This window comes from Neomonachus schauinslandi, chromosome 2 (assembly GCF_002201575.2).
Source record: "Neomonachus schauinslandi chromosome 2, ASM220157v2, whole genome shotgun sequence".
Lineage (NCBI taxonomy): Eukaryota > Metazoa > Chordata > Mammalia > Carnivora > Phocidae > Neomonachus > Neomonachus schauinslandi.
The window spans coordinates 77,357,000-77,383,975 of record NC_058404.1 but is presented as its reverse complement, the minus strand read 5'-3'; the positions used below and the strand labels follow the sequence as shown (position 1 = coordinate 77,383,975).

The 26,976-nt window shown below is 36.6% G+C and overlaps 1 protein-coding gene across 1 annotated transcript in view; it reads right to left on the bottom strand.

Moving 5' to 3' along the window:
• Positions 1–26,976, bottom strand: part of IQCM (IQ motif containing M) — a 367,918-nt gene that overhangs the window by 212,538 nt on the left and 128,404 nt on the right. Inside the window, exons 6-7 of the mRNA XM_044913077.1 lie at positions 22,874–22,938; positions 18,482–18,546 (exon numbers count right to left, since the gene is read on the bottom strand). Coding sequence (XP_044769012.1) covers positions 18,482–18,546; positions 22,874–22,938 — 130 coding nt within the window. The remainder of the gene's footprint in view (positions 1–18,481; positions 18,547–22,873; positions 22,939–26,976) is intronic.

Genomic DNA, 26,976 nt, shown 5'->3' with positions numbered 1-26,976 from the left:
GTCTATTAAGTGTGCCATAGCATTATGTCTAAAAAAAAACAATGTGCATACCTTAATTTAAAAATAATTTATTGCTTAAAAAATGCTAACCATCATCTGAGGTTTCAGTGAGTTGTAATCTTTGCTGGTGGAGGGATTCACCTCGATGTTGATGGCTGCTGACTGATAAGAGTGGTGGCTGCTGAAGGTTGGAGTGGCTGAGGCAATTTCTTAAAGCAAGACAGTGTTAAAATTTTTCATATCGATTGACTCTTCCTTTCATGAATGATTTCTATGCAGCACATGGTGCCATTTGATAGCATTTTACCCACAGTAGAACTTCATTCAAAATTGGAGTCAGGGGGCACCTGGGTGGCTCAGTCGTTAAGCGTCTGCCTTCGGCTCAGGTCATGATCCCGGTGTCCTGGGATCAAGCCCCGCATCGGGCTTGCTGCTCGGCGGGAAGCCTGCTTCTCTCTCTCCTTCTCCCACTCCCCCTGCTTGTGTTCCCTCTCTCGCTGTGTCTCTCTCTGTCAAAAAAATAAAATCTTTAAAAAAAAAAATTGGAGTCAGTCTTCTCAAACTCTGTTGCTACTTTGTCAACTAAGTTTATGTAATATTCTAAATTCTTTGCTGTCATTTCATCAATATCTTCATAATATCTCCACCAGGATTAGATTCCATTTCAAGAAAACACTTTCTTTGCTCACCCATAAGAAGCAACTTCTCATCTGTTCAAGTTTTACCATGAGATTGCAACAGTTCAGTCACAACTTCAGGCTCTACTTCTAATTTTAGTTTTCTTTCTATTTCCACCACACCTGCAGTTACTTCCTCCACTGGAGTCTTGAATCCCCAAAGTCATCCATGAGGGTTGGAATCAACTTCTTCTAAACCCCTGTTTATGTCAACATCTTGACTTCTTCCCATGAAACACAAATGTGGCTAACGGCACCTAGAATGGTGAATCCTTACAGAAGATTTTCAATTGACTTTGCCCAGATACACCAGAGGAATCACTATCTGTGACAGCTACAGCCTTACAACATGCAATTCTTAAATAATAACAGTTAAAAGTCTAAATTACTCCTTGACCCATGGGCTGTAGAAGAGACATTGTATTAGCAGTCATGAAAACAACATTAATCTCATTGTCCATCTCCATCAGAGCTCTTGGATGACCAAGTGCATTGTCAGTATTTTGAAAAGAATCTTTATTTCTGAGCAATAGGTTTCAACAGTGGGCTTAAAATATTTAGTAAACCATGCTATAAACAGATGTTCTGTTATCCAAGATTTATTGTTTCATTTATAGAGCACAGGCAGAGTTGATTTAACATAATTCCTAAGGGTCCTAAGATTTTTGGAATGGTAAATGAGCACTGTCTTCAACTTAAACTCATCAGTTGCATTCACCCCTAACAAGAGAGTCAGCCTGTCCTTTGAAGTTTTGAAGCCAGATAGTGACTTCTCCTCTCTAGCTATGAAAGTCCGAGATGGCATCCTTTTCTTTATAAGACTGTTTCATATACAATGAAAATCTATTATTCATTGTAGCCACCTTCAAGAATTTTCTTAGCTGAACTTTCTGGATAACCACTGCAGTTTCTCCATCAGCATGTGCTACTTTATCTTGCACTTTTCTGTTACGGAGATGGCTTCTTTCCTTAAACCTCATGAACCAACCTCTGCTAGCTTCCAACTTCTCTTCTGTAGCTTCTTCTCCTCTCTCAGCCTTCACAGAACTGATGAGATTTAGGGCTTTGCCCTTGCTGGATTAGGCTTTGGCTTAAGGGAATGTTGTGATTGGTTTGATCTTCTATCCAGACCACTCCAGCTCTCTCCATATCAGCAATAAGACTGTTTTGCTTCCTTATCATTCATGTGTTCACTGGAGTAGCACTTTTAATTTCCTTCAAGAACATTTCCTTTGCACTCACAACTTGGCTGTTTGGCACAAGGGGCCTACGTTTTAGCTTATCTGGGCTTTTGACATGCATTCCTCACTAAGCTTAATCATTTCTAGCCTTTAGCTTAAAATGAGGAATGTGCGACCCTTCCCTTCACTTGAACACTTAGAGGCCATTGCAGGGTTATTGATGGGCCCAACTTCACTACTGTTGTGACTCAGGAAATAGAGAGGCCTGAGGAGAGGAGACAGATGGGGGAATAGCCAGTTGGTGGAGCAGTCAGAACACATACATTTATGGATTAAGCTTGTCATCCATATGGGTGTGGTTTGTGGTGCCCCAAAACAATTACGATAGTAACAAAAATCACTGATCACAGAATCATAACAAATATAATAATGATGAAAAAGTTTGAAATATTGCAAAAATTACCAAAATACGACACAGACACACAAAGTGGGCAAATGCTGTTGGAAAAATGTTGCCACTGGACTTGCCCAACACAAGGTTGCCACAAACCTTCATTTTGAAAAAAAAAAAATGCTTCTATCTGCAAAGTGCAATAAAGTGAAGCACAGCAAAACAAAGCATGCCTGCACTTCTCTCTAGACTAATCTCTAAAAGAAATAGAAATTTAGAAAAGCTGTATGTATGAAAATACCCATCATAATTTCATTTATGATGGGAGAAATCCAGAAACAAATATCTAAGTAAATTGTGTTATATCCAATGATAAATTATGAGGTCATAAAAGTGATGTTTATGAAGATTATGTAATAACTTAAGAAAATGCTTACAATTCCAAGAAATGATATTAAGAGAATGAAGACATTAAATTATATGCATTATATGATTGCAACATTATTTTTTAAGTGACATATATAAATAAGCCCAGAAAGAAACATGACAAAATATTATTAGTGACTGTATTAATGCAGAGGGCCTGTCCTTATAGATTCTGATTCATCTCCTCCAATAAAATGCAAATCCATGATTAAACACCACGTTGTAAAGAAAACCTTAGGTTTAAAGAAAAATGATTACAGTTGACCACCGAACAACATGAGTTTGAACTGTGCAGGTCCACTTATATGTGGATTTTTTTACGATACAGTACAGTACTGTAAATGTATTTTCCTTATGATTTGCTTAATAACATTTTCTTTCCTCCAGGTGACTTTATCGTAAGAATACGGTATATAATAGATACACAAAATATGTGTCAGTTGACTTTTTATTATCAGTAAGGCTTCTGATCAACAGTGGGCTATTATTAGTTAAGTTTCGGGGGAGTCAAAAGTTATATGCAAATTTTTTGTGTGGGAGGTCAACACGCCTAATCCCCATGTTGTCCAACAGTCAACTGTATTTGTTTCTCGTTTTCTATTTTGTTCAGATTTTCTGAAATAGACTGATGTGCACTGTACAACATAAAGGAAACATATAATAATTAAATCCGTTAATAGCAATAGTAGCTGCAATTTTTTATTAAACATTTGCTTCAGATATACTTTCTCCTTTAATCATCAAAATAATTTTATTGGATGTTAGTATCCTGATTTTATACATTGATGCAAAAGAAATTAGCTTACTTCCAAAGATCATGAAGCTATAATTAGTAGTCAGAATTCAAAGCCCTTCTTACCTTGTATGTGATAAAATCAAAAGAGAACAAAATCGTCATGACTTCAGAAGGGTTGGCCTTGGAAATCCCCGACCCCCAGTTGGTTAGGATGATTTGGGTGACTGGCTTTAGGTTTTTCTTCTTTTGTGTGTTTCAGCAGTATTGAAAAGATACAACCACATCACATACACTGAGATGGGGGAAGGGCATCGTGGCCATCAAATATATGGAGGCCAAGTAACCTCTGATGAGAGAATCAGTAGGAACTATCCTTTGCTTACCCTCTAAGTGTAATTTTAAAATTCATCTTCTTTCACAATGTCTTAGCACAATTCTGATAGGGAGAAAATTCTCATTTTTACAGATTCTTACCACTAAAAAGTCTCTATAAAACTCTTCTAGAAAATCTTTATGAAGATAAAAATGTGAGTCATTAGAGGCTAGATAATAAAGCCAGTTTTCAGCACTGAAGAGACCACCTGCTTGGTCCTCAGGCTGCCACCTCCTACTAAAGTCACCCTGAGAAAGCTTGAGAGAAAGACCGGGCCTGGCTGTGTAGCTGAATTTGACTTTTTCACTTGAAGTTTGACAAATCTATGATCAAGGTATGAAATCAAATAGTTTTCAGTGAGAGAAGAAATCATTAAGCAAGATTACATGTGAGAAAAGATACAATAAGTTAATTAGTAAGTTAATCATGTCTGAACATTAAACACTGGGCTTGGCAAACATTTGAACAGGGAATTTCCTTTCAACTGCTAATGCTTATAGAGTAATATATATTAAACACTAAATCAATTTTAGAGTTTGGTTCAGATATTGCTACTAATTAGTTTTGGCTGATATTGAAGTATTTTGTATGCTCCATTTATAAAAGCACTGCTTGCCCATCTGTTCATAGGTTGAAAGTGATTAAAGGATACTTATTTTGGCTGTTGTAAAAGCCAAATACTTTCTAAGCTGCAAATATGTGACAAAACCAGTTAAGGTTGCCAAGTTCAGAAATATATTAAAAGAGATTTGTGACACTTCCCTCCCCCAATTCCTCTTCCAACCTGCATTATCGAAAAGTAAATATCACTGTTTTCCTGATTAGACTAGCATGTCTCTTTGTCCAAATGCTTTGCAATTTGGTTATAATTTTCACAATTTACCCTGATTTGGATCCTCTGCTACCAAGCTGTGTTGGGGGCTTTCATTTCCTGTATGTGCAGCCTTGAAGTAGAAACATGTGATGCCCTCGTGCTTTGAATGCCAGATTTGAAAGCAATGTGGGTAACGAGAGAAATAAGTTTGCAGCCTACTTTAATCCCCCACATGAGGTCTGTTCAGTTTGAAAACAATGCATTAAGTTCAGCATGGAGTTTTAAAAAAAGAAAAAAGAAAGGAAGGAAGATTTTTAAGATCAGGGATGCACTACATTTCCATGAATAATATAGTCTTAATGCTATTTAATACTCCATTTCCAAATATTCCCAAGGGGTTTAGCACTTCATGTTAGCAAAACCTGTACATTTTGAAAATCAGAGCGGGGCTCCTAGGACTTTTAAAAATAAGATGCAATCTCCTGAAGTGGAAGATAATACCACTTTAATTTGGGCAAAATGTTTAGTTTCAAAATCTGAATGAAATGCCTTTCCTTCTGTTCCTTATACACTCCTTTTGAGTCTTGATCATTCCTCATGGTGTCAGCCTGCCTGACCACCCCCCAAAAAAAACCCAAATGGCCTCCTATTTTTGGCTGCTCCCAGTTCCACAGCAATCTCTTTAACTAGATCATATTAAAGGGTGGAGGTCGATATTCTATTGAAAGCCTCTAGGGGTATTTGCTTTAAACAATTTACTACCTGAAGTTGTCTAACTAATACTTATCCAGAAATGCAAGCGATATAATGCCCTGGGAGGATTTCCTCTCCCTGCCCCCCTCACACCTGATTTTCCCCTAAAGGAAATCTCCGGGCCTATTATGTCATATCCATGGAAAGATGGGTTTTGTTATTACTGCTGCCGCTGCTTGGTTTCAATTCATCAACAGCTTTTTCTCAAAACAATTTAGAAATATCTAAATTTCAAATTCAGTTCAAAAAACACAATTATTCTCTCCCTCACATACAAACATTTTGGAGGAGCACTATTTATTGTGAATTAAAATGACGTTGTCATTTTACATAGTAAAAAAACAAAAGTAGAAAGGAAATGCTATTTTTGTTCAAATTTAATTGATTCTGATTTTATGGTCAAAGTAATCTTTGATGAATTTTCAGGGAACTCTCTCTAATACAAACATTTAAAACTCCTTTTTACTGTGCCTACATGTTTTATCTGTAGGGCACTGTAAAAAATTACCCTAAAGATGCCTGAAATGACTAGGATGTTCATGCCAAAGGTGTAAGAGGAGCTGATTTTTTCTGTGGCACAGTGACCAGAGTTGTCCATTTTTCATGAGCTTATCTACGAAACAGGGAACATGAATTGTCCACTCTTCCTCCCAATACAGTAATTTACTTATTCCTCTCAGGGCAGCCCTCGGCTCCTGACCCAAACTTTAGTGGGTCATGGAGGAGAGCTGGCTCTACCTGCCTATCTGTGTCCCTCACCTCTGCTCAAAAAGGGCAGGCCTGAAGACTGTGCCTGTTCACAGATCCCTTGTCCCTGGAAGAGAATTCAGGGGACTCTAGAAACATTTTCTGAGATCATTCTCAATATCTCAGTCCCAACCACATGTGTGTTTTAGGGACTGTCATGGAATTCAGAGATCCTCATGCAGGCACACACAGAGTGATGGTCAGACAGTGGTAGGTCAAATTCTATGAGAGAAGCAGGCAATGTGGACGGTCTTCAGAGCAAGCTGGCGGAGAGAGAGAGGAGGGACTTTATAGCCCTCTCTCCCCATGCTTCTGCCCCTTACTCTCCCTCGGTGAGTTCTTCCATGGAAAAGTAACGGAAAGTCTGATTTTCCCTATTAGAGACATTCACTCATCTTCATTTTACTTGTGGACAGGATTACGGTGATTTAGAGATGAGGATTTATGTGTGTTTCTCCTCTCAGGATTCTGCTTGTTATTCCTCTGACATTTTCATTCTGATTCTATGTAGGAATCACAGCTTCACAGGGCCTTGCCCTTTCTTCAGGCCCAGCCATTCTTTTTCCCAGGTACTGATTCTATGTAATCAGTTTCTTCCTCACTCACTGCTGCATCCCTCAGCAGACATCGATGGAATTACGAATATCTTATGCATGTGAAAGGCCAAGTAAACTCAAGACTTTTCTAGGGTCTCAGACATCTCTGTTCCAGGGAAGAAAAGCATAAAGTGCCCAATTCAGCCTGTAGCTTAAGCCAACATGCTCCAACTCTGTTTTACCAGAGAATCCAGCTATCAGAGTTTCGTTGCTTCACATCTTCTTTGGCCTGCCTATTGATGTGGTGCTTTTCCATCCAGTTGGGCGAGATTGAAAAAAACAGATGGTGACTCTAACCGATGCTGGATTCTGGACATGTTCAGAGATCTAGGCTGCCAATGGTCCACCGCCAGCCTTGCTCCTGCTTCGGTGTACAGCTTTCTTGAGTAGAACCCTTACCCAGGAGAATAAGTAATACAAGGAAGACACCAAAGCTCCACAATTAACTACTAAGAGGAAGTTTCAAAGTTCTTGGCAATAGTCACAAGCAAGAGGCCACCAGCTCCCAAAGATTCAGAGTCAAGTAGACAATCTAAAAGCCAGGGAAATAGTCATAAGCCAGGAAAGCCAGGGTAGGTGGAGAATCAGCACAAAGGACAAACCAAGCACCATAAAACAATATCAGGGAAAAGAAATTGAGAATTGAAGCAATTATTTGACCTAGACTTAGGTACCTTTATCCTCTTCTGACACTACAAAAGAACAATCCTGAGGAAGGCAGGCCTGGAATACTGAACGTGCAGCTATATGATAATACTTGACTTCAAGGTGTGTGAGTTTGGAGATGGTAGAGATTCCCAGGACATACAATCTCTTTTCCCATATTTCTTTGCATCACAAGGTTATGGCACTGGAGCACCATCAAGGTGATTCACCATAGCTCTCTCTATTAACTCGATAAGCCTAACAAAAAGCAACTATGTCATCCTCAGCATTGACAGAGCTGGGAGTCAAGGTGAACACTGGACATAGTCAAATATGCCCCCTAGCTTGCTACTCAAAGTGTGGTCTGAGGACCAGTGGCATTGGCATCACTTGGCGCTTACTAGAACTGTGGTATCTCAGGCTGTACTGATTCTATGTTGCTCAGAAGAATGACCATCAGACTAAAAAGGAAAGAACAAATACAGGAGAGAACTGAAGCTCAAACCAAGAAAAGATCTCAGAAAACAAAACTGAAGCTGCTCTTAGTTTGTTAAATTTTCTGGGCTCAGGCAAATAATTTTCCAGATTCATCTGTTGATCTGCTGTCTTTGAGAAACTGGACAATGAATGTGATATGAGAATTCTGGAGAATGGTAAATGTCTTCACTTTCAAAGAGGAAAGAGTATAAAAAATTACAAAGTATGGACAAGTAAGTAACTATGGACCAGATTTTATCAGTTATCAATTGGATGGTATGTGATTAAAGCAGTAATGGTGCCAAGAGCCAGAATGTGCATAAAAACAATGTGAAGCCACCTTGAATTTATTTCTTTTATTTAATTTTAATTTTATTATTATTCTTATTTTGTTTTTTACTAGATTACTATACCAGGGAATGATTTGTGATGTTTCCAAATGTCAGGAAGACAATTTTCAAGGTTCTCATAAAATCTTTGTAAACCAGGTAGAGAAATATAAGCTGATTGGGAGGTTTTGGATGATAGGATGGACAGCATCATTACTAGCTGAGATAGGGAATAAAGGAGAGAAGATTTAGAGAGGGGAATACATAATTATTTCAGTTTTGAGGGATAGCTATGGGGTCTTCCAGTAAAGATACCAGTAAGCAGTAGAAAACTTGAAATAGAAGCTACAAATGGCTAGAAAGGGAAGAAAATTCATTAGAAGATAGAGAAAAGATCAAAAAAATGTAATTCATGCATTGAACAAATATTCATTCATTCATTCATTCATTCATTCATTCAGTGTAAGATGCTCTTCTAGCACTGAGAACACACTAGTAAATAAAACATAGAAAATTCCCTGCCCACATTGGGCTTATATTCTAATGGGAAGGACAAACAGTAATCACAGTAAACAACTTAACTACCCAGTATGTTAGAAGGTAATAATTGCTATGATTTAAAAAATAAATAAAGCAGGGAAGGCAGTTAGGGAGTGCTAGCAGGGGTGGAAGATAAAATTTTAAATGTGTATCATGGCAGGTGTGGGATTCTTGAAAAGGCAATATGTGAGCTAATTATCTTAGGCAAATGTGAAAAGGAGCTAAATCCAGTGTTGGAATGCGATAGCTTTACTTGCAAAGCTCTGCAATTGGTTAATATGTATGATTGTACAAATAATTCTTCTCGGACCTATGAAAATGGTTAGGTACATTTCCTCCATCACTGCAATTACCTCATTACTTTATAATTATCTCTGGGTCTATCACCCCTCTATACTCTGAATTCCTGAAAAGCAACAACTTTTCTTTGTGTGCTTGGCAATATATAGTGAAGAAAAGAGGGGTAGAGAAAGAGAAGAAAGGAGGGACAAAAGGAGAACAAAATGGAGATATATTCGAATATCTGGGGTCTTAGGGTTTGCTTGTTTAGGGTTTTTGTTTTGTTTTGTTTTTTGTTTTCTTTCAGAATTAAATCAATGTAAGTATTGCCCTTAAGAAACTGTCCACCAAAACTGACATAATGGGCTTCATACACTGTTGACAGTTTGGTCCCACTCTAGATTGCATAGATAGAATTACATCTGAAATACTGTGTTTTTTCCTAAGCAACAAATTGTAAAAGGGATACTTTTGAGTGTGGTGGGCACTTGTTCCGTACCTCTGTTTTATACTTCCTTCTCTTTCGTAGAACTGCACTTCTTCCACTCATGTGACTCCTATATGATTTGTCCAGGGCTGATCATGTCCTCCATGTTGGAAGGTCAGTCAGAATAATCTGGGGGCGGCAGGGAAGCGACGAGTCGGGGCATATAATAAGAGACCTTTCCTTTTGGTAAGAGCAGGAAGTAAGTCAATTGCAAATAGCTGGAAGCCAGCCATTTTCCTTAACACATGGAAAAAAAAAAGTCCATAGTAAGAGGTATTAAAGCCAAGCAGGAGCAAGCAGAGATTTCAAATAAATGAAAAGAGAGTACATCTTGAAGACATTACATTTGACCTCTGAACAACATGGGGGTTAGAGGCACTGACCCCCTGTGCAATAAAAAATTGAGTAAAACTTTTGACTCCCCAAAAAACTTAACTAGTAATAGCCTACTGTTGACTGGAAGCCTTACTGATCACATCCACAGTCAATTAACACATATTTTATATGTTATATGTATCATATACTGTACTCTTATAATGAAGTAAGCTGGAAAAAAATAAAATGTTACTAAGAAAATCAGAAGGAAGAGAAAATAGATTTATAGTAGTATACTTTTAAAGATCCTCATATAAGTGGACCCTTGTAGTCCAAACCCACATTGTTCAAGGGCCAACTGTACTTGAGTCTGTTGAACCAGCTGAGCCTGAGATGTTAAACAGATACAAAGAACATATGCCCCCCATACTCTACTCTCTTGGAATCTCCACTTCTATGAGCATAAAGATTCAAGTATCATTTTGCTTAAACTAAGTTGAATTACCATTCTAATGAAGATGTTGTAAAACCATTTATTTATTTATTTATTTATTTATTTATTTATTTATTTATTTGTAAAACAGTTTTTTTATATATAAACTGAAGTGCTTAATCTAAAAAGAGAAGACGGATAACTAGGGTGGTTGCTTCAAGAAGACAAAAATCAGGACCAATGGGTTACCAGCTCAAGGGGCACAGGTGATGAGGTTCACACAGAGAAGTGTCTGAAAATCTGAGCAGTCCTTAGAATTAAATGGGATGCCACTTGAACAGAAGCATTATGAGTCTCTGGAGTTTTCAAGTAAAGACTATGTAGGTACCACGTTATAAAGATGCACACTTTGGATGGAGGGTTTCAGGAGAAAATCTTTAAGGTTCCTTAAACTCTGGGATTCTATTATTCTCAAAGGCAAAACACACAAGTGGAAGTATTGTTGGAGAAATATTATTCCCCACATTTTCATAAATGCTTAGGCTGAGTACTGACACAGAAAAAAAAACTGTTGGTGAAAGATATCTAACCATAAACAAGCTAATGTTACATTATTAGGTAACAAAATTTCCAAAGAGATTAGCGGCCAGTTATCAGGTGGTAAACTGTAAACTTGTGTTGAGATAAAAAAAGAGGATTTGACCCCTTCCAGGGAAGAAATGGTAATGAACCATACAGTAATTTCAGAGTTATAAAGGAAGCATTCAAGTACCCACCTAAATTTCCAGACTCTGAAATGTGAATTTCATACTTACATATGGCAATAAATGTATTAGATTCCATTACATCAAAAAAAAGAAAATTTAGAATAGTGCAATGTTATGTTTTAGTAACATTTTAGCTACTCATATCCTGTTGCTACTCTCCTTTTAATTCCAGTATGCTACAAAATAGTAAGGAAGACGTATGTAATTATTCCACATCTACATATTTACACGAACTATCTGGATGCTTAAAATCCTAAAGAACAAAAAAAAAAAAAATAAGGAATTTAGGGGTTCCAAAATGGTATACTTTTTCATAGATGGTGTATTCAAATAACATTTTTATCATCCAGAACTGCAATAGATGCTGAAAAGGTGAAAGGCTGATGACCAGCCTCTGAACTAATTACAACTAGAAAGTTAATATTGTGAATCAACAATAGAATGTTTTTCCTCTATGAATTAAAGATCTGTCAACTGTTCTGTTCTATACTTGCAAATCAGTCATTATTTTAAAAAACAATTATGTGCTTTAGAAATTCAACAAAAGGAAAATTTATCACTGAGATCATATGAATCTGCAAGGGATTAACAGCTCACTGCAGAAAGACATCAAAAGAAAGTAAGTGTCTTATTCATGGAATACAATAGGTTATCTGAAGGAAAAAGAAGATATTTGCCATATGGTTAGAGGTAGTAAACAAATTCAAGTAGACCTCAAAAAAGACTGTTTATATAAAGAAAATCTCACGAAAAAATAAAAGTATAATGTCATCATAATAGTACAATAGATTACAATTGATATAGGTCCTGGCTCACAATTTTCGCTTAGATATTGAGAATGGACTGTGTGTATGCGGATGCATTATTTCCCTTTACCTAATAATATAAACTGCATTTGATACTTTACATTAAAAGTACCATATAGGGCGCCTGGGTGGCTCAGATGGTTAAGCGTCTGCCTTCGGCTCAGGTCATGATCCCAGGGTCCTGGGATCAAGTCCCACATCGGGCTCCCTGCTCCTTGGGAGCCTGCTTCTCTCTCTCTCTCTCTCTCTCATGAATAAATAAATAAAATCTTTAAAAAAAAGAAAGTACCATATAAAAATAAGAGAAAATAGGTTAAGAATCAAGAAGTTAATGAAGAGATTTTTTTAAAAGATGGTGGTAGGAGACAATAAGATCTCATTGCAAAACATCATTCAATCTTTACCTTTATTGAGGTAAAAAAATAAACATATATACATAATTCATGTACAAATTACATTTTTTAAACTAAAAATTAAGAGTTACATCTATTTGTCTTTAATTCTTTCTGGTTTAGAAAGAATTGAACTGAGTTTGCTTGGCTTTCTTTGAAATGATTAACTCAACCTTCCCTTAATAATGGTTTCAGGTTTTCTCAACCAGAGTTTAATCTTATGGATTTCTACCGATCTTCTGAAACTTAAGAGAGTTTCTTTTTTTTATTTATTTATTTTTTATTATTGTGTTATGTTAATCACCATACATTATATCATTAGTTTTTGATGTAGTGTTCCATGATTCATTGTTTTTGCATAACACCCAGTGCTCCATGCAGAACGTGCCCTCTTTATTTTTTTTTTTTTTTTTTAAAGATTTTATTTATTTTTTAGAGAGTGAGCGAGAGAGAAACAGCATGAGAGGGGAGAGGGTCAGAGGGAGAAGCAGGCTCCCCGCTGAGCCGGGAGCCCGATGTGGGACTCGATCCCAGGACCCTGGGATCATGACCTGAGCCGAAGGCAGACGCTTAACCATCTGAGCCACCCAGGCGCCCAGAACGTGCCCTCTTTAATACCCATCACCAGGCTAAGTCATCCTCCCACCCCCCTCCCCTCTAGAACCCTCAGTTTGTTTTTCAGAGTCCATAGTCTCTCATGGTTCGTTTCCCCCTCCGATTTCCCCCCCTTCATTCTTCCCCTCCTACTATCTTCTTCTTTTTTTTTTTTTTAACATATAATGTATTATTTGTTTCAGAGGTACAGGTCTGTGATTCAACAGTCTTACACAATTCACAGCGCTCACCATAGCACATACCCTTCCCAATGTCTATCACCCAGGTACCCCATCCCTCCCACTCCCCACCACTCCAGCAACCCTCAGTTTATTTCCTGAGATTAAGAATTCATCATATCAGTGAGGTCATACAATCTCAAAATTTATTATTTAAATTGAAATACTGAAGAAATAAAAACCATTCAGAAATCAAACAATTTTATAAATGTTCATCTATGAAAATTATATTCTAGGAATGTTGGGCAAAGGTGTGTATGAAATGAATATTTACAGCAGAAATTACAAAATCAAGGCAATAAGATCACCTCTTTTTCATAAAAATACACAAATATATATATTTAAGAACCCCAAAATAAAAGCAAGTAGCCACTTTTTGTAGTCTACAACCTACTAAATTCAACCTAAATATACTGGATTTGAGGATTGCAGCTCCTTGTTTAGTAATAACGCTAATTAAAAGTCTTATGTACACCTGTACACATATTTGTATAGGCAAATGTACCTAAGTACTACCATGCCATCTTTTCTTCTCCTTCTAAATTTTGAGATCTTCACAGTTGAAAAACCAGGGAGATAAGACCAAGAAAAAAAAAATAGAAATTTGAAAACTTGTCTTTTAGGCTATGATCATTGAAGATTAGGACAGAAATGATCATGATTCTGCCTTATCAACCACATTTATCTATGTAAGACAACAGGTTCCATTCCCTCCCGAGAATAGGAGTGGATGCACAAATTTGCCGTGACTCCAAATCCAGTTCAGCAGCAGCATTTTTAGTTACCTTAACTTCCTTGCCCCACCCTTTAACAGACAAGGGAGTGTCTCCTTAAAAAATACTGCTGAGTAGGTGCATAAACCAGTCCTATATGCCAAATGTAGAGGGTTCCTGCAAAGCTTGTGGGTATGTGTGAATGAATTCCATCATTTTTTCTTTTTTTCTATAACTAAGAAGAGAAGGGGAAAAAACAAATTCTCTTGTATTTACTGTAGCCTGGCAGTGGTAATATATGTGTGACATATTTTTACCCTTGAAATGCAAAAGTACTTTAGAAATTGGCCAGTACCTTATTGAAGTTGACTGATGACTGATGGAAGGTTCTAATACACTCTGCCTCATACAGACTCTAAGGAAACCTCTAGCTGAAAATATATGGGAAATTCCTAACAAGAAAGATCCTTTAGGCCAAGCTTATACGGTCCCAACATTTGGATTTTAAGGTTTCACGGAATTTCTATGATATAAATAGTGCAAGATTTCAAATAAACAAGAAAATATTAACATTGTTTCACTTAGATATTTGCAATGAAATGTCTGTATGTGATGTATTTACAGTGTTATACTGCTCACCACTTTGCTTTATTTTCACATTGTTTCCCTCTCCCTGGGATTCTGTTTTAGTGATACTTTTTAATCACTGCCGCCACTGTAAGATTTGCTAACTCATGAAGTAAGGTTTCAGTCTACTTCTCTTAAGTAATCATCAGAAAGGTTGTTAACATTTAGTATACAAATGACATAAAGCAGCATGACTGGTAAGAATACTGAGAATTAAGGGTTGGATCCCAGTTAACAGTTCTGTGTTTTGTTTTGTTTTTACTTTTGTGACCTTGAAGAAATCACTTAATCTTTCTGAATCTCAGTTTTCTCAACTAGAAATTAAAAGGATTAAAGCAAAGACCTCTAAACTTTCCTTCAGCCATCATTCCCTAAAATGTTTAAGATATCACTGCAAAAATTAGCTAGATATCCCTGCAAAACTCTGCCATAGCTCTTTATGACTGCAACAGATGGTAGACTGTAGAGGAAAATGTTTAGCATTCAGATTAGCTGGCTGGCTCCAGTAAAATAACTATAATAAACACTCATCTTTCAGACTGTACAATTTTTTAATCATTGAAAGAGCTGGACTAGATTTTAATTTAGTGACACCTATGAGGAAAAAAGACTCCCCAATCAAACTAACCAGGTAAAGAATATTTACAGGAAAAAGACATATAAGAAGTTCAGCTGTTTTTAACACAATTAAGTAGTTATAAAAAAAACAGCCTTCTTTTCTTTAAAGCAAGTCTTTTTGTGGAACGGTTTTTGATAATAAATTCAATTTATTTAATAGATATGGATTATCCAAATTTTCTATTTATTCTTGTGTCAGTTTGTATGTTATCTTTTTTCAAAGAATTTGTCCACTTCATCTTAGTTGTTGCACATAGTAGGCATGAAGTTACTCACATCTTTTTCATTTTTAATATCAGAATTTGTGTTTTATCTCTTCTTTTTCTTAATCAGTTTTGTTATGACTTTAAAAAGTTTATTAATCTTTTCAAAGAACCAATTTTTGGCTTTGTTAACTCGCTATATTGTTTCTCTGTTGTTTATTTCATTGCTTTCTTATCTCTATAATGAATGTTATATGGGCACTGAAAAAGAATATTCTAAGGTTGTTGACTGTAGTCTTCTATAAATGTCAATTAGGTCCAATTAGTTGGTGGCTTGTTCAAATCTGCGATACCACTATTTATTCTTTTTACTCATTTTCCTATTATTAAAAGAGGTATGGGAAAATTTTCCAGACATAATTACGGAGTTGTCATCCATTTTACTCTTTAATCCTGTCAACTTTTGCTTTATTTATGTTGAATCTCTATTACTAAGGCATACACATTTAGGATTATTATCTAATTTTAATGAATTGACCCTTTTACAATTACGAAGTGTCTGTCCTCTTTGTCTTTGGAAATAGTCCTCGAAGTCTACTTTGATCTTAATTTAGCACTCTTCTGCTAGATTTTTCCATTGCTTATCTTTGACTATTCTTTTACTTCCAATTAATGTTTTTACATTCATCTTTTATGGAGAGCAGAGAGTTGGGTCTTGCTTTTTTTTCCAGCCTGACAAGCTTTTACGTTAAGTATACTGTTTATTCTGTATATTTAATATAAATGTTGCTACAGTTGGGTTTAAGTCTACCATTTTCTATTTGCTATTTATTCACTCAATATGTTCCACTTTCCTGTCTTCTTTTGGGTTAACTGAACAGTTTTTGTATTCCATTTTAGGTTCCATACTAACTTTTAGGTTTGCCTTTTTGTATTAGTGGTTGCTCAGGGAATTGTAATATGCATTCCTTTTTTTTTTTTAAAGATTTTATTTATTTATTTGAGAGAGAGCGAGTACATGAGAGGGGGGAGGGTCAGAGGGAGAAGCAGACTCCCTGCCGAGCAGGGAGCCCGATGCGGGACTTGATCCCGGGACTCCAGGATCATGACCTGAGCCGAAGGCAGTTGCCCAACCAACTGAGCCACCCAGGCGCCCTGTAATATGCATTCTTAACTTATCACACTCTACTTAGAATTAATACTGCTACACATAAAATGAAAGAAACTTGCAAGAGAATGACTCTATTTCTTTTGCTATTATTGTCACACATATTTGCATCTACCTAACTTATAAGTAAAATAATAATGTTATAATTTTGCCCTAAAGTCAATTTTAAAGAAATTTTTAAAAAATATATTCTTTTATATTGATCAATATATATTTTCTATTTTCAGTCTTCTTTATTTGTTCTTGTAGATTCAAATTCTTATCAGGTATCATTTCCTTTCAGCATTTAGAACTTCCTTAAACATTTATGAAGTGCAAATCAGCTGGGAATAAATTCTAATTTCTTTAACTGAAAATTGTTTTTTTCATCCTCAATGCTGTGAGATAGTTTCATTAGATACAGAATTATCAGTTGATAATATTTTTTCTTTTAGTACTATAAATATATAATTTTATTGCCTTCTGTCCTCTATCATTTCTGATGAGAAGACATCCATCATTCTGAGCCCCCGGTTATTTCCAAAGTTTTTTCTTTGCCTTTGATTCTCAACTCTGACTATGCTGTGCCTACATGGGGTTTTTCTTGGATCTATCTTGCTTAGATGTGATGATCTTGGATATGTAAAGATGTTTTTCATTAAATTTAGGAAAAATTCAGCTCTTATTTCTTCAACTATTTTTTCTGCCTCTTTTTATTTCTCTTATCCTTTTAAGACTCCAATTCACATGTGGTAGTCCACTTGATATTAAATTATAGATCAGTCAGGGTTTGTTCATTTTTATTCTAATTATGGTTTACTTTGCCTCAGACAAGTCTCTATAGATCTACAAGTTTACCGACCTTTTCTACTGTCTTTCCCAATACGCTGTTCAACACATCCAATGACATTTTCATATCAGATACTGTATTTCTCAGTTCCAGAATTTTTATTTGATTATTTTGTATAGTTTCTATTTCTACACTGGCATTCTCTGTTATTATGAATTTCTTTTCCTTTAGGTCCTTGAACATTTATAATAGCTGCTTTAAAGCTCTTGCCTGTTAATTCCAACATCTGGGATAACTTTTTTTTGGATGTAAGCCATATTTTCCTATTTCTTCATGTCTAGTATTTTATTTATTGTATATAAACATTGTACATTGTAGAGATTCTGGGTTCTGTTATGGTCCTTAAAAAAATGTGGAGTTTTTTTATTCTAGGTGGTGGTTGAATTACTGGTTTATCATCTATAACTTGTCAAGGCTTGATTTTATGCTTTTGTTAGGGCAAATCAATTTGTTTTGTCCTCAGTACTAAGGTGAATTCCTTACTCCTGCGAATAGTCTCCACTCTTAGATGTTGGCCTTCTAAGACTTCCATGGAAAGACTGAGGTGTTCACTAAATCCCAATCACTTGGTAGGACTTAAACTCCAACTTTTGTCTCCTTCCATAGTGAGGAGCAATCTGCCTAGGCTTTAAGTTCCATAGATGTAAGGAGTCTATTGTGTTCACTCTGTCCTTAGCACCTAAAATAGCAGGTGCTTGATGTTAATTATTAAATGAATAAACTATCAGTACTAAACTAATATTTGGTGGATTGATGAATGAATGTATTACCAGTGAATAAGAAAACACAAGTGTGAAACCTGTCCTTCTAAGAAACTTCACTGTTACCTTTCCACAGTCTCTTCTTTCCACCTCACTGTCCGATCTATCTCACAAAATCAATAGTCTCTCATAAAAGTTTGTCAACACATTTGCTACATATAGTAGCAAGGCAATCTAAAGAATCCCTCACAGATTCATTGAAAGGTATGCTTTTAGCATAGTGAACTGTAGTATCCTGTTTCCAATACAAAAAACAGCTGAAGCATTATATACAATACTGTCACACTGCTTTTCCCAGCTACTACATAGTAAGCTCCAGCCTGGTCTACTGAATGATCATTAATATACTCAAAAAAAAAAAAAAACGGATTTTTTTTTTTTCTCCTTGCCTTAGCTGGATTAAATGGAAACACTGAAAATGATATGCTAAAAACTTGAGCTTTCAGCAACGTGCACTTCTTTGCACCTAGATACTTAAGTCAAGATAAAACCCAAAACAAGCACATTAATTTATACTTTTCTGCTATCATATAAAGATACACCTGGAAAAAAAGAAAAGATATACCTGAGTCCTGGCTTTGGTCCTGGCTTTGGTTTGATAGGCTGTTGCTCTTTCTTCATTAAAGTTTTCTAGAATAAGAGAAAGAAGAATTGACTTAAGTAGGAAAACAACTTCATTGTGTGTAAAATGTTAATTTCATTAATGTTCTATTATCAAAGGGAGGAACAACTATTCCATTCTAATATATATTACAAACCTAAACACTGATGTAAATTGGTAAGTATACCATGAACAGAAATATCCAAAATGGAGTCAGGAATGTCAAGGGCCCTAAGATGTCAGGAACCAGGAGACCACCGGGGAAATGCACGACCACACCTGGACGGAACATGAACTTTTAGACTGTGCCAACCACAAACTGCTACATTCTGTTGCAGTTCTCAGAATGAGGCTCATATCACTGAACTCCAGCTTAGCACCTGGTAAAGTAACCTACCCTAAATAGACCAACATTAATTATTTTTACCGACACCAGTCAGAGTTCTTGCAAAACAACTTATATAAGCCTGCAGTTTTGCCTTTATATGCTCTGTCTTTGTCCTCCCTCCTTGGAGCATATTTTAGTTTCCTCCTGAATCTGTGTCTCCTGGGTTGGAATTCCTAAAGACCCCAAATAAACTTTTGGTTTGCTTCACAGCCTAAGTACTTTCCTGTTTGACAATACTCAGAGGAGTATGACCATTGAACCCCCTCCAGCACCTTTTGGCACCCAGGAATACAATTCCTACTGATCATTCCAGTGAGCAAATATCCATACAAATCTATTACAGATGAGAATTTATTTATTTTCTTATGTGTCCTCTGTCTTATAAAAAAAGATTCAAGGCAGCTTACAGAAAATACAGTACATATGAAAAAGGAAAATAAGAAAATCAGGTTAAAGGTAAAATATGGATAGAAAAATAATGTCAAATATTTTCCAATATTACTTGATGTGTCACACAGATTTGGCTCTCAGATCACTAGCTATCAAAATGTTATGGACTGAATTATGTCCCTCCAAAATTCACATATTGAAGCCCTAATCCCCAATGCGATTACATTTGGAAATAAGATCTTGAGGTTAAATGAGGTCATAAGGGTGAAGTCCTAATCCAATAGAACTTGTGGCTTTATAAGGAGAGGAAGAGATGCCAGGGATATGTGTGCACAGAGAAAGGGCTATGTGAGGACAACCAAGAAGCAGCCATCTATAAACCAAGGAGAGAGGACTAGGGATAAACCAAGTCTGCCACCATCTTGATCTTAGACTTCCAACCTCCAGAACTGTGAAAAAATTAATTTCTGTTCTACAAGTTACCCAGTCTGTGGTATTTTATTATGGCAGACCTGGCAAACTAATACAAAAAGTAACGAAGAAAACACAGTAGTTTTAACATTCATAATGTCTATAAGAGAAGCAAACTTCTTGTGAAAATTTCTTCCATGAGTCCTTCAAAAGAAGCCTAGTATAATGTGATGGTCAGCTTCAACAGCATCTATTCAACAATTACACCAGAGTGTTTAACGTGTGTGTGGGTTTTTTTGTTTGTTTGTTTGTTTTTACAATCTTTCAATATCGGTCAACAGTAAAAAGAACAACTCAGGAAGATAATTTTACAAGACCTCAGAATAACTGGTCATTCCCTCTCTGGCCATTCAGTGTGATCCAAAGGTTAAACTGATACCTAGAGGCATTGATGAATTGCATATCTACTTTATAACCTGCCATGAAAATTATTTTGCACAAAATAGCTTTTGAAAAAAATGGTCTCAGGTAAGAGGAATTTAAGGTAATCTTGATAAATGAGGAAAAGGTTAATGGATTTTGGGTTGTTGATTTTGTCTTCCCCCTCAGAATCTATAAGAAGTCAGGAATAGCAAACATATTGGTTATTGTTATATGGTATGCTCACGATACCACAAGGAAAATGCTTATTTTAGTTTTGCTTTTTAAGTTTCAAATTTGTGTTTAAACACTATTTGACAACTGAAGCAAAAGAAGTCTCTTATATGAAATCTCAAAATACATAAAGGATAAATATAAAGATGAAATGTGGAAGACAGTTGTGTTTGTACTGGAAAAATAGTATTAGGACATAAGAATGATTTTAAATATTTTAAATAAATTATAACTCTTTTAAAGTTAAATTCATTCTGTCTCATACTGCTCTCTCAGATACAATCTAACTTGTATATGTTAATTTGTATTTTATGCCATTCATTTTTTTAAGATCAACGATTAACTTTTCTTCTATAATTATGTGAGAATGCCACAATAACCTTGAGAATTAGTTTGTAACATCTCTCAACTACTTGTTACTTTTAGAATTCCCTGGTAATGTTTTCATTTTCCCAAAGTAAACAATCATCCTCAGGAATAATACTGTACTTTAAAAAAGTTATGTGCAACATGTAGGTGATAATAAAACATGAAGCAGGACTTATATATTTTAAATGTTGCCCTCAAGATATTCCAAGACATGTATTCATGGCTACAAAAATACTAATTGACTACAAAAATTAACTTTAACCAATAAATTCCATACTTTAGCACAAAACAATGTGCTTGGCTTGGAACACACTGTCTGTATGTGATACTACTATTTATGTTTGCCAACTTAATATTTTTTTAACTGCTTCCTTCTTGGCCAGACTAACCAAATTGGCATGTTATCCATGATGAAGGGTGTCAAATGTGAAGGCTGCTATGTAATAGAGTCTCAGACAAACATTCTTGAGGATTTTTGTGACTAAGATATTCTCTGATTTTTTCCAGTTACTCTCTTGCAACTTCATTGAATTCACAATCTCCATTGTGTCCTCTCTTCGTATCTAACAGAATTAGAAACTGGTTTTTGTTTTGGATTTTTTTGGGGTCGGGGAGGGTGGTCTCCTTTTTGCAAAATCAGCAGTCCTTTTATTTAAGAAGTCCTATGGGATTTTTTATAAGTCTTAGTTTTCTACATATTTAAATTTCAAGTCCATTTTGCCTTAATGTTTCAACTCGATTCTCTCTCAAAATCTTTCCTCTTTCCACAGGTATTAGCTGCTTCTTTAAACTACTTCAAGCTCTTAGTCACTTGATGACAATGCATCTGGAGTGACACATTCTAAATACTTGATGTAAAATGTAAGTCATTTGTTAAACCCTCATGTCAAACTTTTCAAAATTTTGTAATAACCTATGTGTTATTTTTTCCAAACCACTTTTCAGACTCCTTTGCCCCACATATTTTCTGAAATCCCACAATTTAACTGGTACAAAGCTTACTTCTGATAATTTACACAATATTATTACACTTCCAGTTTCTTTTTAGAAGTAGCTGTCTAATCCATCAATTATCCTCTTCTTTCCATATCTCATCTGGATTTTTTTTCCTTTTGCCAATGCTGCTAATTTCTCTCACAGCATAATAATTAAATTCTTGATTAACCCCAGATGAAATATGGAAGAAAGCATTTCACTTTGGATATTAACTTTAAGACATATTTCTATATTACTGGTATTAGTGTGAATTCTAGAATATGTTTGCTATAAAAAGGTAATCTATAATTGCCATATTACACCCCCATACTTACCCCAAATGTGGTTAAAGGGTATTTTCTAAGTAGCAAGGAATTTTCATAGTTTTAAACAGCTTTGTGACCCTACCAGAAGTATATATAAACACATCATTAAAGGTAAAATCAAAGGTTTGTTTAAAAGTAGGTAACTGTGAAGAGAAAATCATTAATAGCATATACATATAAAATTACAATTACACATTAAAACATGTGAAATAAACTGAAAATCTTTTTCTGCCAGGCTTGACTATTAACACTTATGTTTCCCCAGTAGAAGTCAGTCATGTCACTAGCACCTTCTGTGAAAAAGCAATGAGCTGCCTTCCTTACATTGCTCGTGCGACTTGTATAAAAAGTGGTTTAAAGAGAAAAATGTCAATATCCTTGCACACATGCAGAACTAGAAGGCACCAAACGCATCATTCTGGGATTTTTCACAAGTATTTTTGCATTATTAAATTTAAGAGCTTTCCCAAACACATACAAACCACAGGAGGGTTTTCAAGCCATAGAACCACCCTTAGGAAGTTGTGATAGGCCAGGAAACCCACAGAGATTCCCAAAATCTTCTCAGGGAGTCAGGAGCCTCCATTTTGGAAGATGGGGGTTTTTTTGTTTTTTTAAAGATTTTATTTATTCATCTGAGACACAGAGATACAGAGAGAGAGAGAGCATGAGCAGGGGGAGAGGCAGAGGGAGAAGCAGCCTCCCTGCTGAGCCAGGATCCTGATGTGGGGCTCGATCCCAGGACCCTGGGATCATGACCTTAGCTGAAGGCAGACGCTTAATGACTGAGCCACCCAGGTGCCCCAATAAATATACTATAAGTGAAGTTTTTTGCAAACTTACCTGTACTAAAGGTATGTCTAAAGGATACAGTTCAAGAAGAAAAATCATCCTATAGGTCTGAGATGCTAGATACAATGACAAAAAAAAAAAGAAAGGGGGGGGTAAGCATGTAGATTAACCTAAACAATGAAGTATAAAACAAAATAATTGTGTCTAATTTGTGAGGTTAAGAAAAAGAGAGGAAAAGTACTGGGGAAGATGGCAGAGTAGGAAGACCCTGAGCTCATCCCATCCTACATTTAGGTAGGTATCATCCACATCCAGGTCAATAAACTGGAGAGTGATCAAAGATGGGCAGAACCAACTCCACAACTAAATACAGAGAAGAAACTTCATCTGAAAGTTACGAAGATCAGAAAGGCAGAGGGAGGCTGCCCATGGGAGGGAGGGAGCTGAATGCATGGAGAGGGCAGGATCCTGGGGAAGACTAATCCCCCCAGTGTTTGGCTTTGAAAACCAGATGTGTTGAATTCCAAGAGTTTGTAACACCAGTGGGACTTGGAGCCTGAAGCTTTAAAAGTCTCCTGAATCAGCAGTGGGCAAGTGAGAAGGGAGAGTGATAGCTGGGTCCCTACCCTTAAAGAGACAGCTGCCTGCGTGGAGAAGCAGTTTACACAACACCAGGGCAAATGGGAGACAGATCTGTTCATACTGCTTTTGGAGTGTGTTGAGGAACTTCTCTAAAAATGAGGGAGCTGGCAGATGCCATTTTCCTCCCCCACCCTCCAGCATAAACACAGAGCCACCTGCAGGAGGCGGGGCTACACACACACTTGCTACTTAACCTGCTAGCAGTGTGTCTGACCCATGAGTTCTCCTGAGGAGTCCCACACTCCAAGCCTGCTAGCATCAGCCCCCTGGGCTTAGCACAAATTTTGTTAAAGCTATGCACCCCACCCAGCTGCCCCAGGGCACAGCTGCCTCAGTGCACCCTGCTCAGCCACCGTGCAGAGTCCAGCCACGCATACCCCCAGCTACCGTGGTATGTCAGGCCCAGCTATACCCAGCCAACGTCATGCGCCATACCAAGCCTCACACCCCTGGCCACCCCAGCCCGTAGCCCACAGCTGCCACAGTGCTTTTGAGGATCAGATAAATTTTGCTAACATGGCTGTCTTGCTCCCAAGTTCACTGGTGGGCACGCTGCCTCAGAGCTGGCCTCCCTGAGCCCTACTAACACCACAGAGAGCAAAGCAAGGAGAGCCCACAATAGGCAGGGAGTCAGTGCAAACAACTGCACTGAAAGCAAAAGTGAATCAGACACAAGAGCAGGGCATCAGCAACAGATATAGGATATTCTCCTGAAGTGCCAGGTTCTGGTGAACAGAATACACTGCATTGCAGGACACTACAGGACTTCTTTTTCATAAAGTCACTACTTTCAAGAACAGAAGACATGCCTGACTTTCTCAACACACAGAAAAAGAAACATAGAGGCAGACAAAATGAGGAGAGAGAAAAATTTAACCCAGATGAAAGAACAGGACAAGGCCACAGCCAGAAATCAAGCAAAACAGATATAAGTAACATGCCTCATAGAGAATTTAAAGCAATGATCATAAGGATACTCATTGGACTTGAAAGAAGAGTGGAAGACATGAGTGAGACCCGTAACACAGAGACAGGAATAACATAGCAGAGATCAAGAGCTAAATAAATGAAATGAGAAACATACTTGAAGGAATGAATAGCAGGATGGAAGAAGCAGAAGAATGGATCAGTGACATAGGAGATAGAGTAATGGAAAGTAATCAAGCTGAACAAAAAACAGAAAAAAGAATTACACAAAATGAGAATAGACTTAGGGGACTCAGTGACTCCATCAAATATAATAAGATTCATATTATAGGAGTCCCAGAAGAAGAGAGAGAAAGGGGACAGAAAATTTATTTCAAGAATAATTGCTGAAAACTTCCCTAATCTGGGAAGGAAAGAGATATTCAGTTCTAGGAGGCACAGAGAACTCCCATCAAAATCAATAAAGCAGATCTACACCAAGACATATTGTAATTAAGTTAGCAAAACATAGTGTTAAAGAAAAAAATTTTAAAGAGCAAGACAAAAGAAGTCAGTAAATCACAAGAGAAAACCCATAAGGCTAGCAGGAAATTTCTCAACAGAAACTTGGCAAGCCAGAAGGGAGTGGCATGATCTATTCAACGAGCTGAATGGGGAAAAAAATCTGCAGCGAAGAAATACTCTTTCTGGCAAGGCTATCATTCAGAATAGAAAGAGAGATAAAGAGCTTCCCAGACAAACAAACACTAAAGGAGTTCATGACCACTAAACCAGCCCTGCAAGAAATATTAAAGGAGACTCTCTGAGTGGAAAGGACAGACCAAAAGTGGCACTATAAAAGTAGGAAACACAAAAGCAGTAAAAATGAATATTTCTATTAAAAAATCAATCAAGGAACTCACCAAAAGTAGGATATAAAATATAATAACATATACCTAAAATGTAAGGAGGAGAAGAGAAAAGAATGGGTTCAAACTTAAGCAACCATCAGTGTAATAGAGACTGCTAGATGCAGAAGATATTATCTACAAACCTAATGGTAACCATGTATCAAAACCATTGATAAACATGCAAAGAATAAGAAAGAAATCCAAATCTGTCACTAAAGAAAATCAGCAAAATAAGAAAGACAGAAAGACAAGAAAGGATCAGAAAAAATCTTCAGAAACAACCACAACACAAGTAATAAAATGGCAATAAATACAGACAAATCAATAATTACTCTGAATGTAAATGAACTAAATGCTCCAATCTAAAGACACAGGGTGACAGAATGGATAAAAAACAAGTTCCATTAATATGCTGCCTACAAGAGATTCATTTTAAACCTAAAGACACCTAAAGATTGAAAGTGAAGGGATGGAGAAATATCTATAATGCAAATGGATGTCAAAAGAAAGCTGGAGCAGCAATTGTTACATCAGACAACACAGACTTTAAAACAAATACTGTAACAAGAGACAAAGAATGACAGTACATAATAATAAAGACAACAATCCAACAAGATATAACAATTGTAACTATTTATGCACCTAACATAGGAGCACCCAAATACATAAAACATTTAGTAACAAAAATAAGGGAAGTAATCAATAATAATACAATCATACTAGGGGACTTTAACACCCCTTACATCAGTGGACAGATCATCTAAACAGAAAATCAACAAGGAAACAATGATGTAGAATGACACATGGGAGTACATTAATTTAACAGATATATAGAACATTCCATCCCAGGCGCCTGGGTGGCTCAGTCGGTTAAGTGTTGCCTTCGGCTCAGGTCATGATCTCAGGGTCCTGGGATCAAGCCCCACATCAGGCTCCCTGCTCAGCAGGAAGTCTGCTTCTCCCTCTCCCTCTACTTGCCACTCCCCCTGCTTGTGCTCTCTTTCTCTCTCTGTCAAATAAATAAATACAATCTTTAAAAGAAAAAAAAAAAGAACATTCTATCCTAAAACAGCAGAATACACATTCTTTTCAAGTGCACATGGAACATTCTCCCATAAAACCAGCCTTTTTCAAGAAGATCAAAATCATACTATGTATGTTTTCTGATCACAATGCTATGAAACTAGAAGTCAAGCACAAGAAAAAATCTGGAAAGATCAAAAATACATGGAGGTTAAATGGGTGAATCAAGAAATCAAAGAAGAAATTAAAAAGTACATGGAAACAAATGAAAATGAAAAACACAACAGTCCAAAACCTTTGGGATGCAGCAAAAGCACTTCTAAGAGGTAATTTTATAGCAATACAGGTCTATGCCAAGAAGCTAGAAAAATCTCAAATAAACAACCTGACCTTACACCTAAAGAAGTAAAAAAAGAACAAACAAAACCTAAAACCAGGAGAAGGAAGGAAATAATATAGATTAGTGCAGAAATAGGGGCGTCTGGGTGGCTCAACTGTTTAAGCATCTGACTCTTGATTTTGGCTCAGGTCATTATCTCAGGGTCATGAGATTGAGCCCTGCATCAGGCTCTGCACTGAGCATGGAACCTACCTAAGGATTTCTCTCTCCCTCTTCCCCTGCTGCCACTTCCCCAAAAAATCCAAACAAAATAAAACAAAACAAAATGGAAC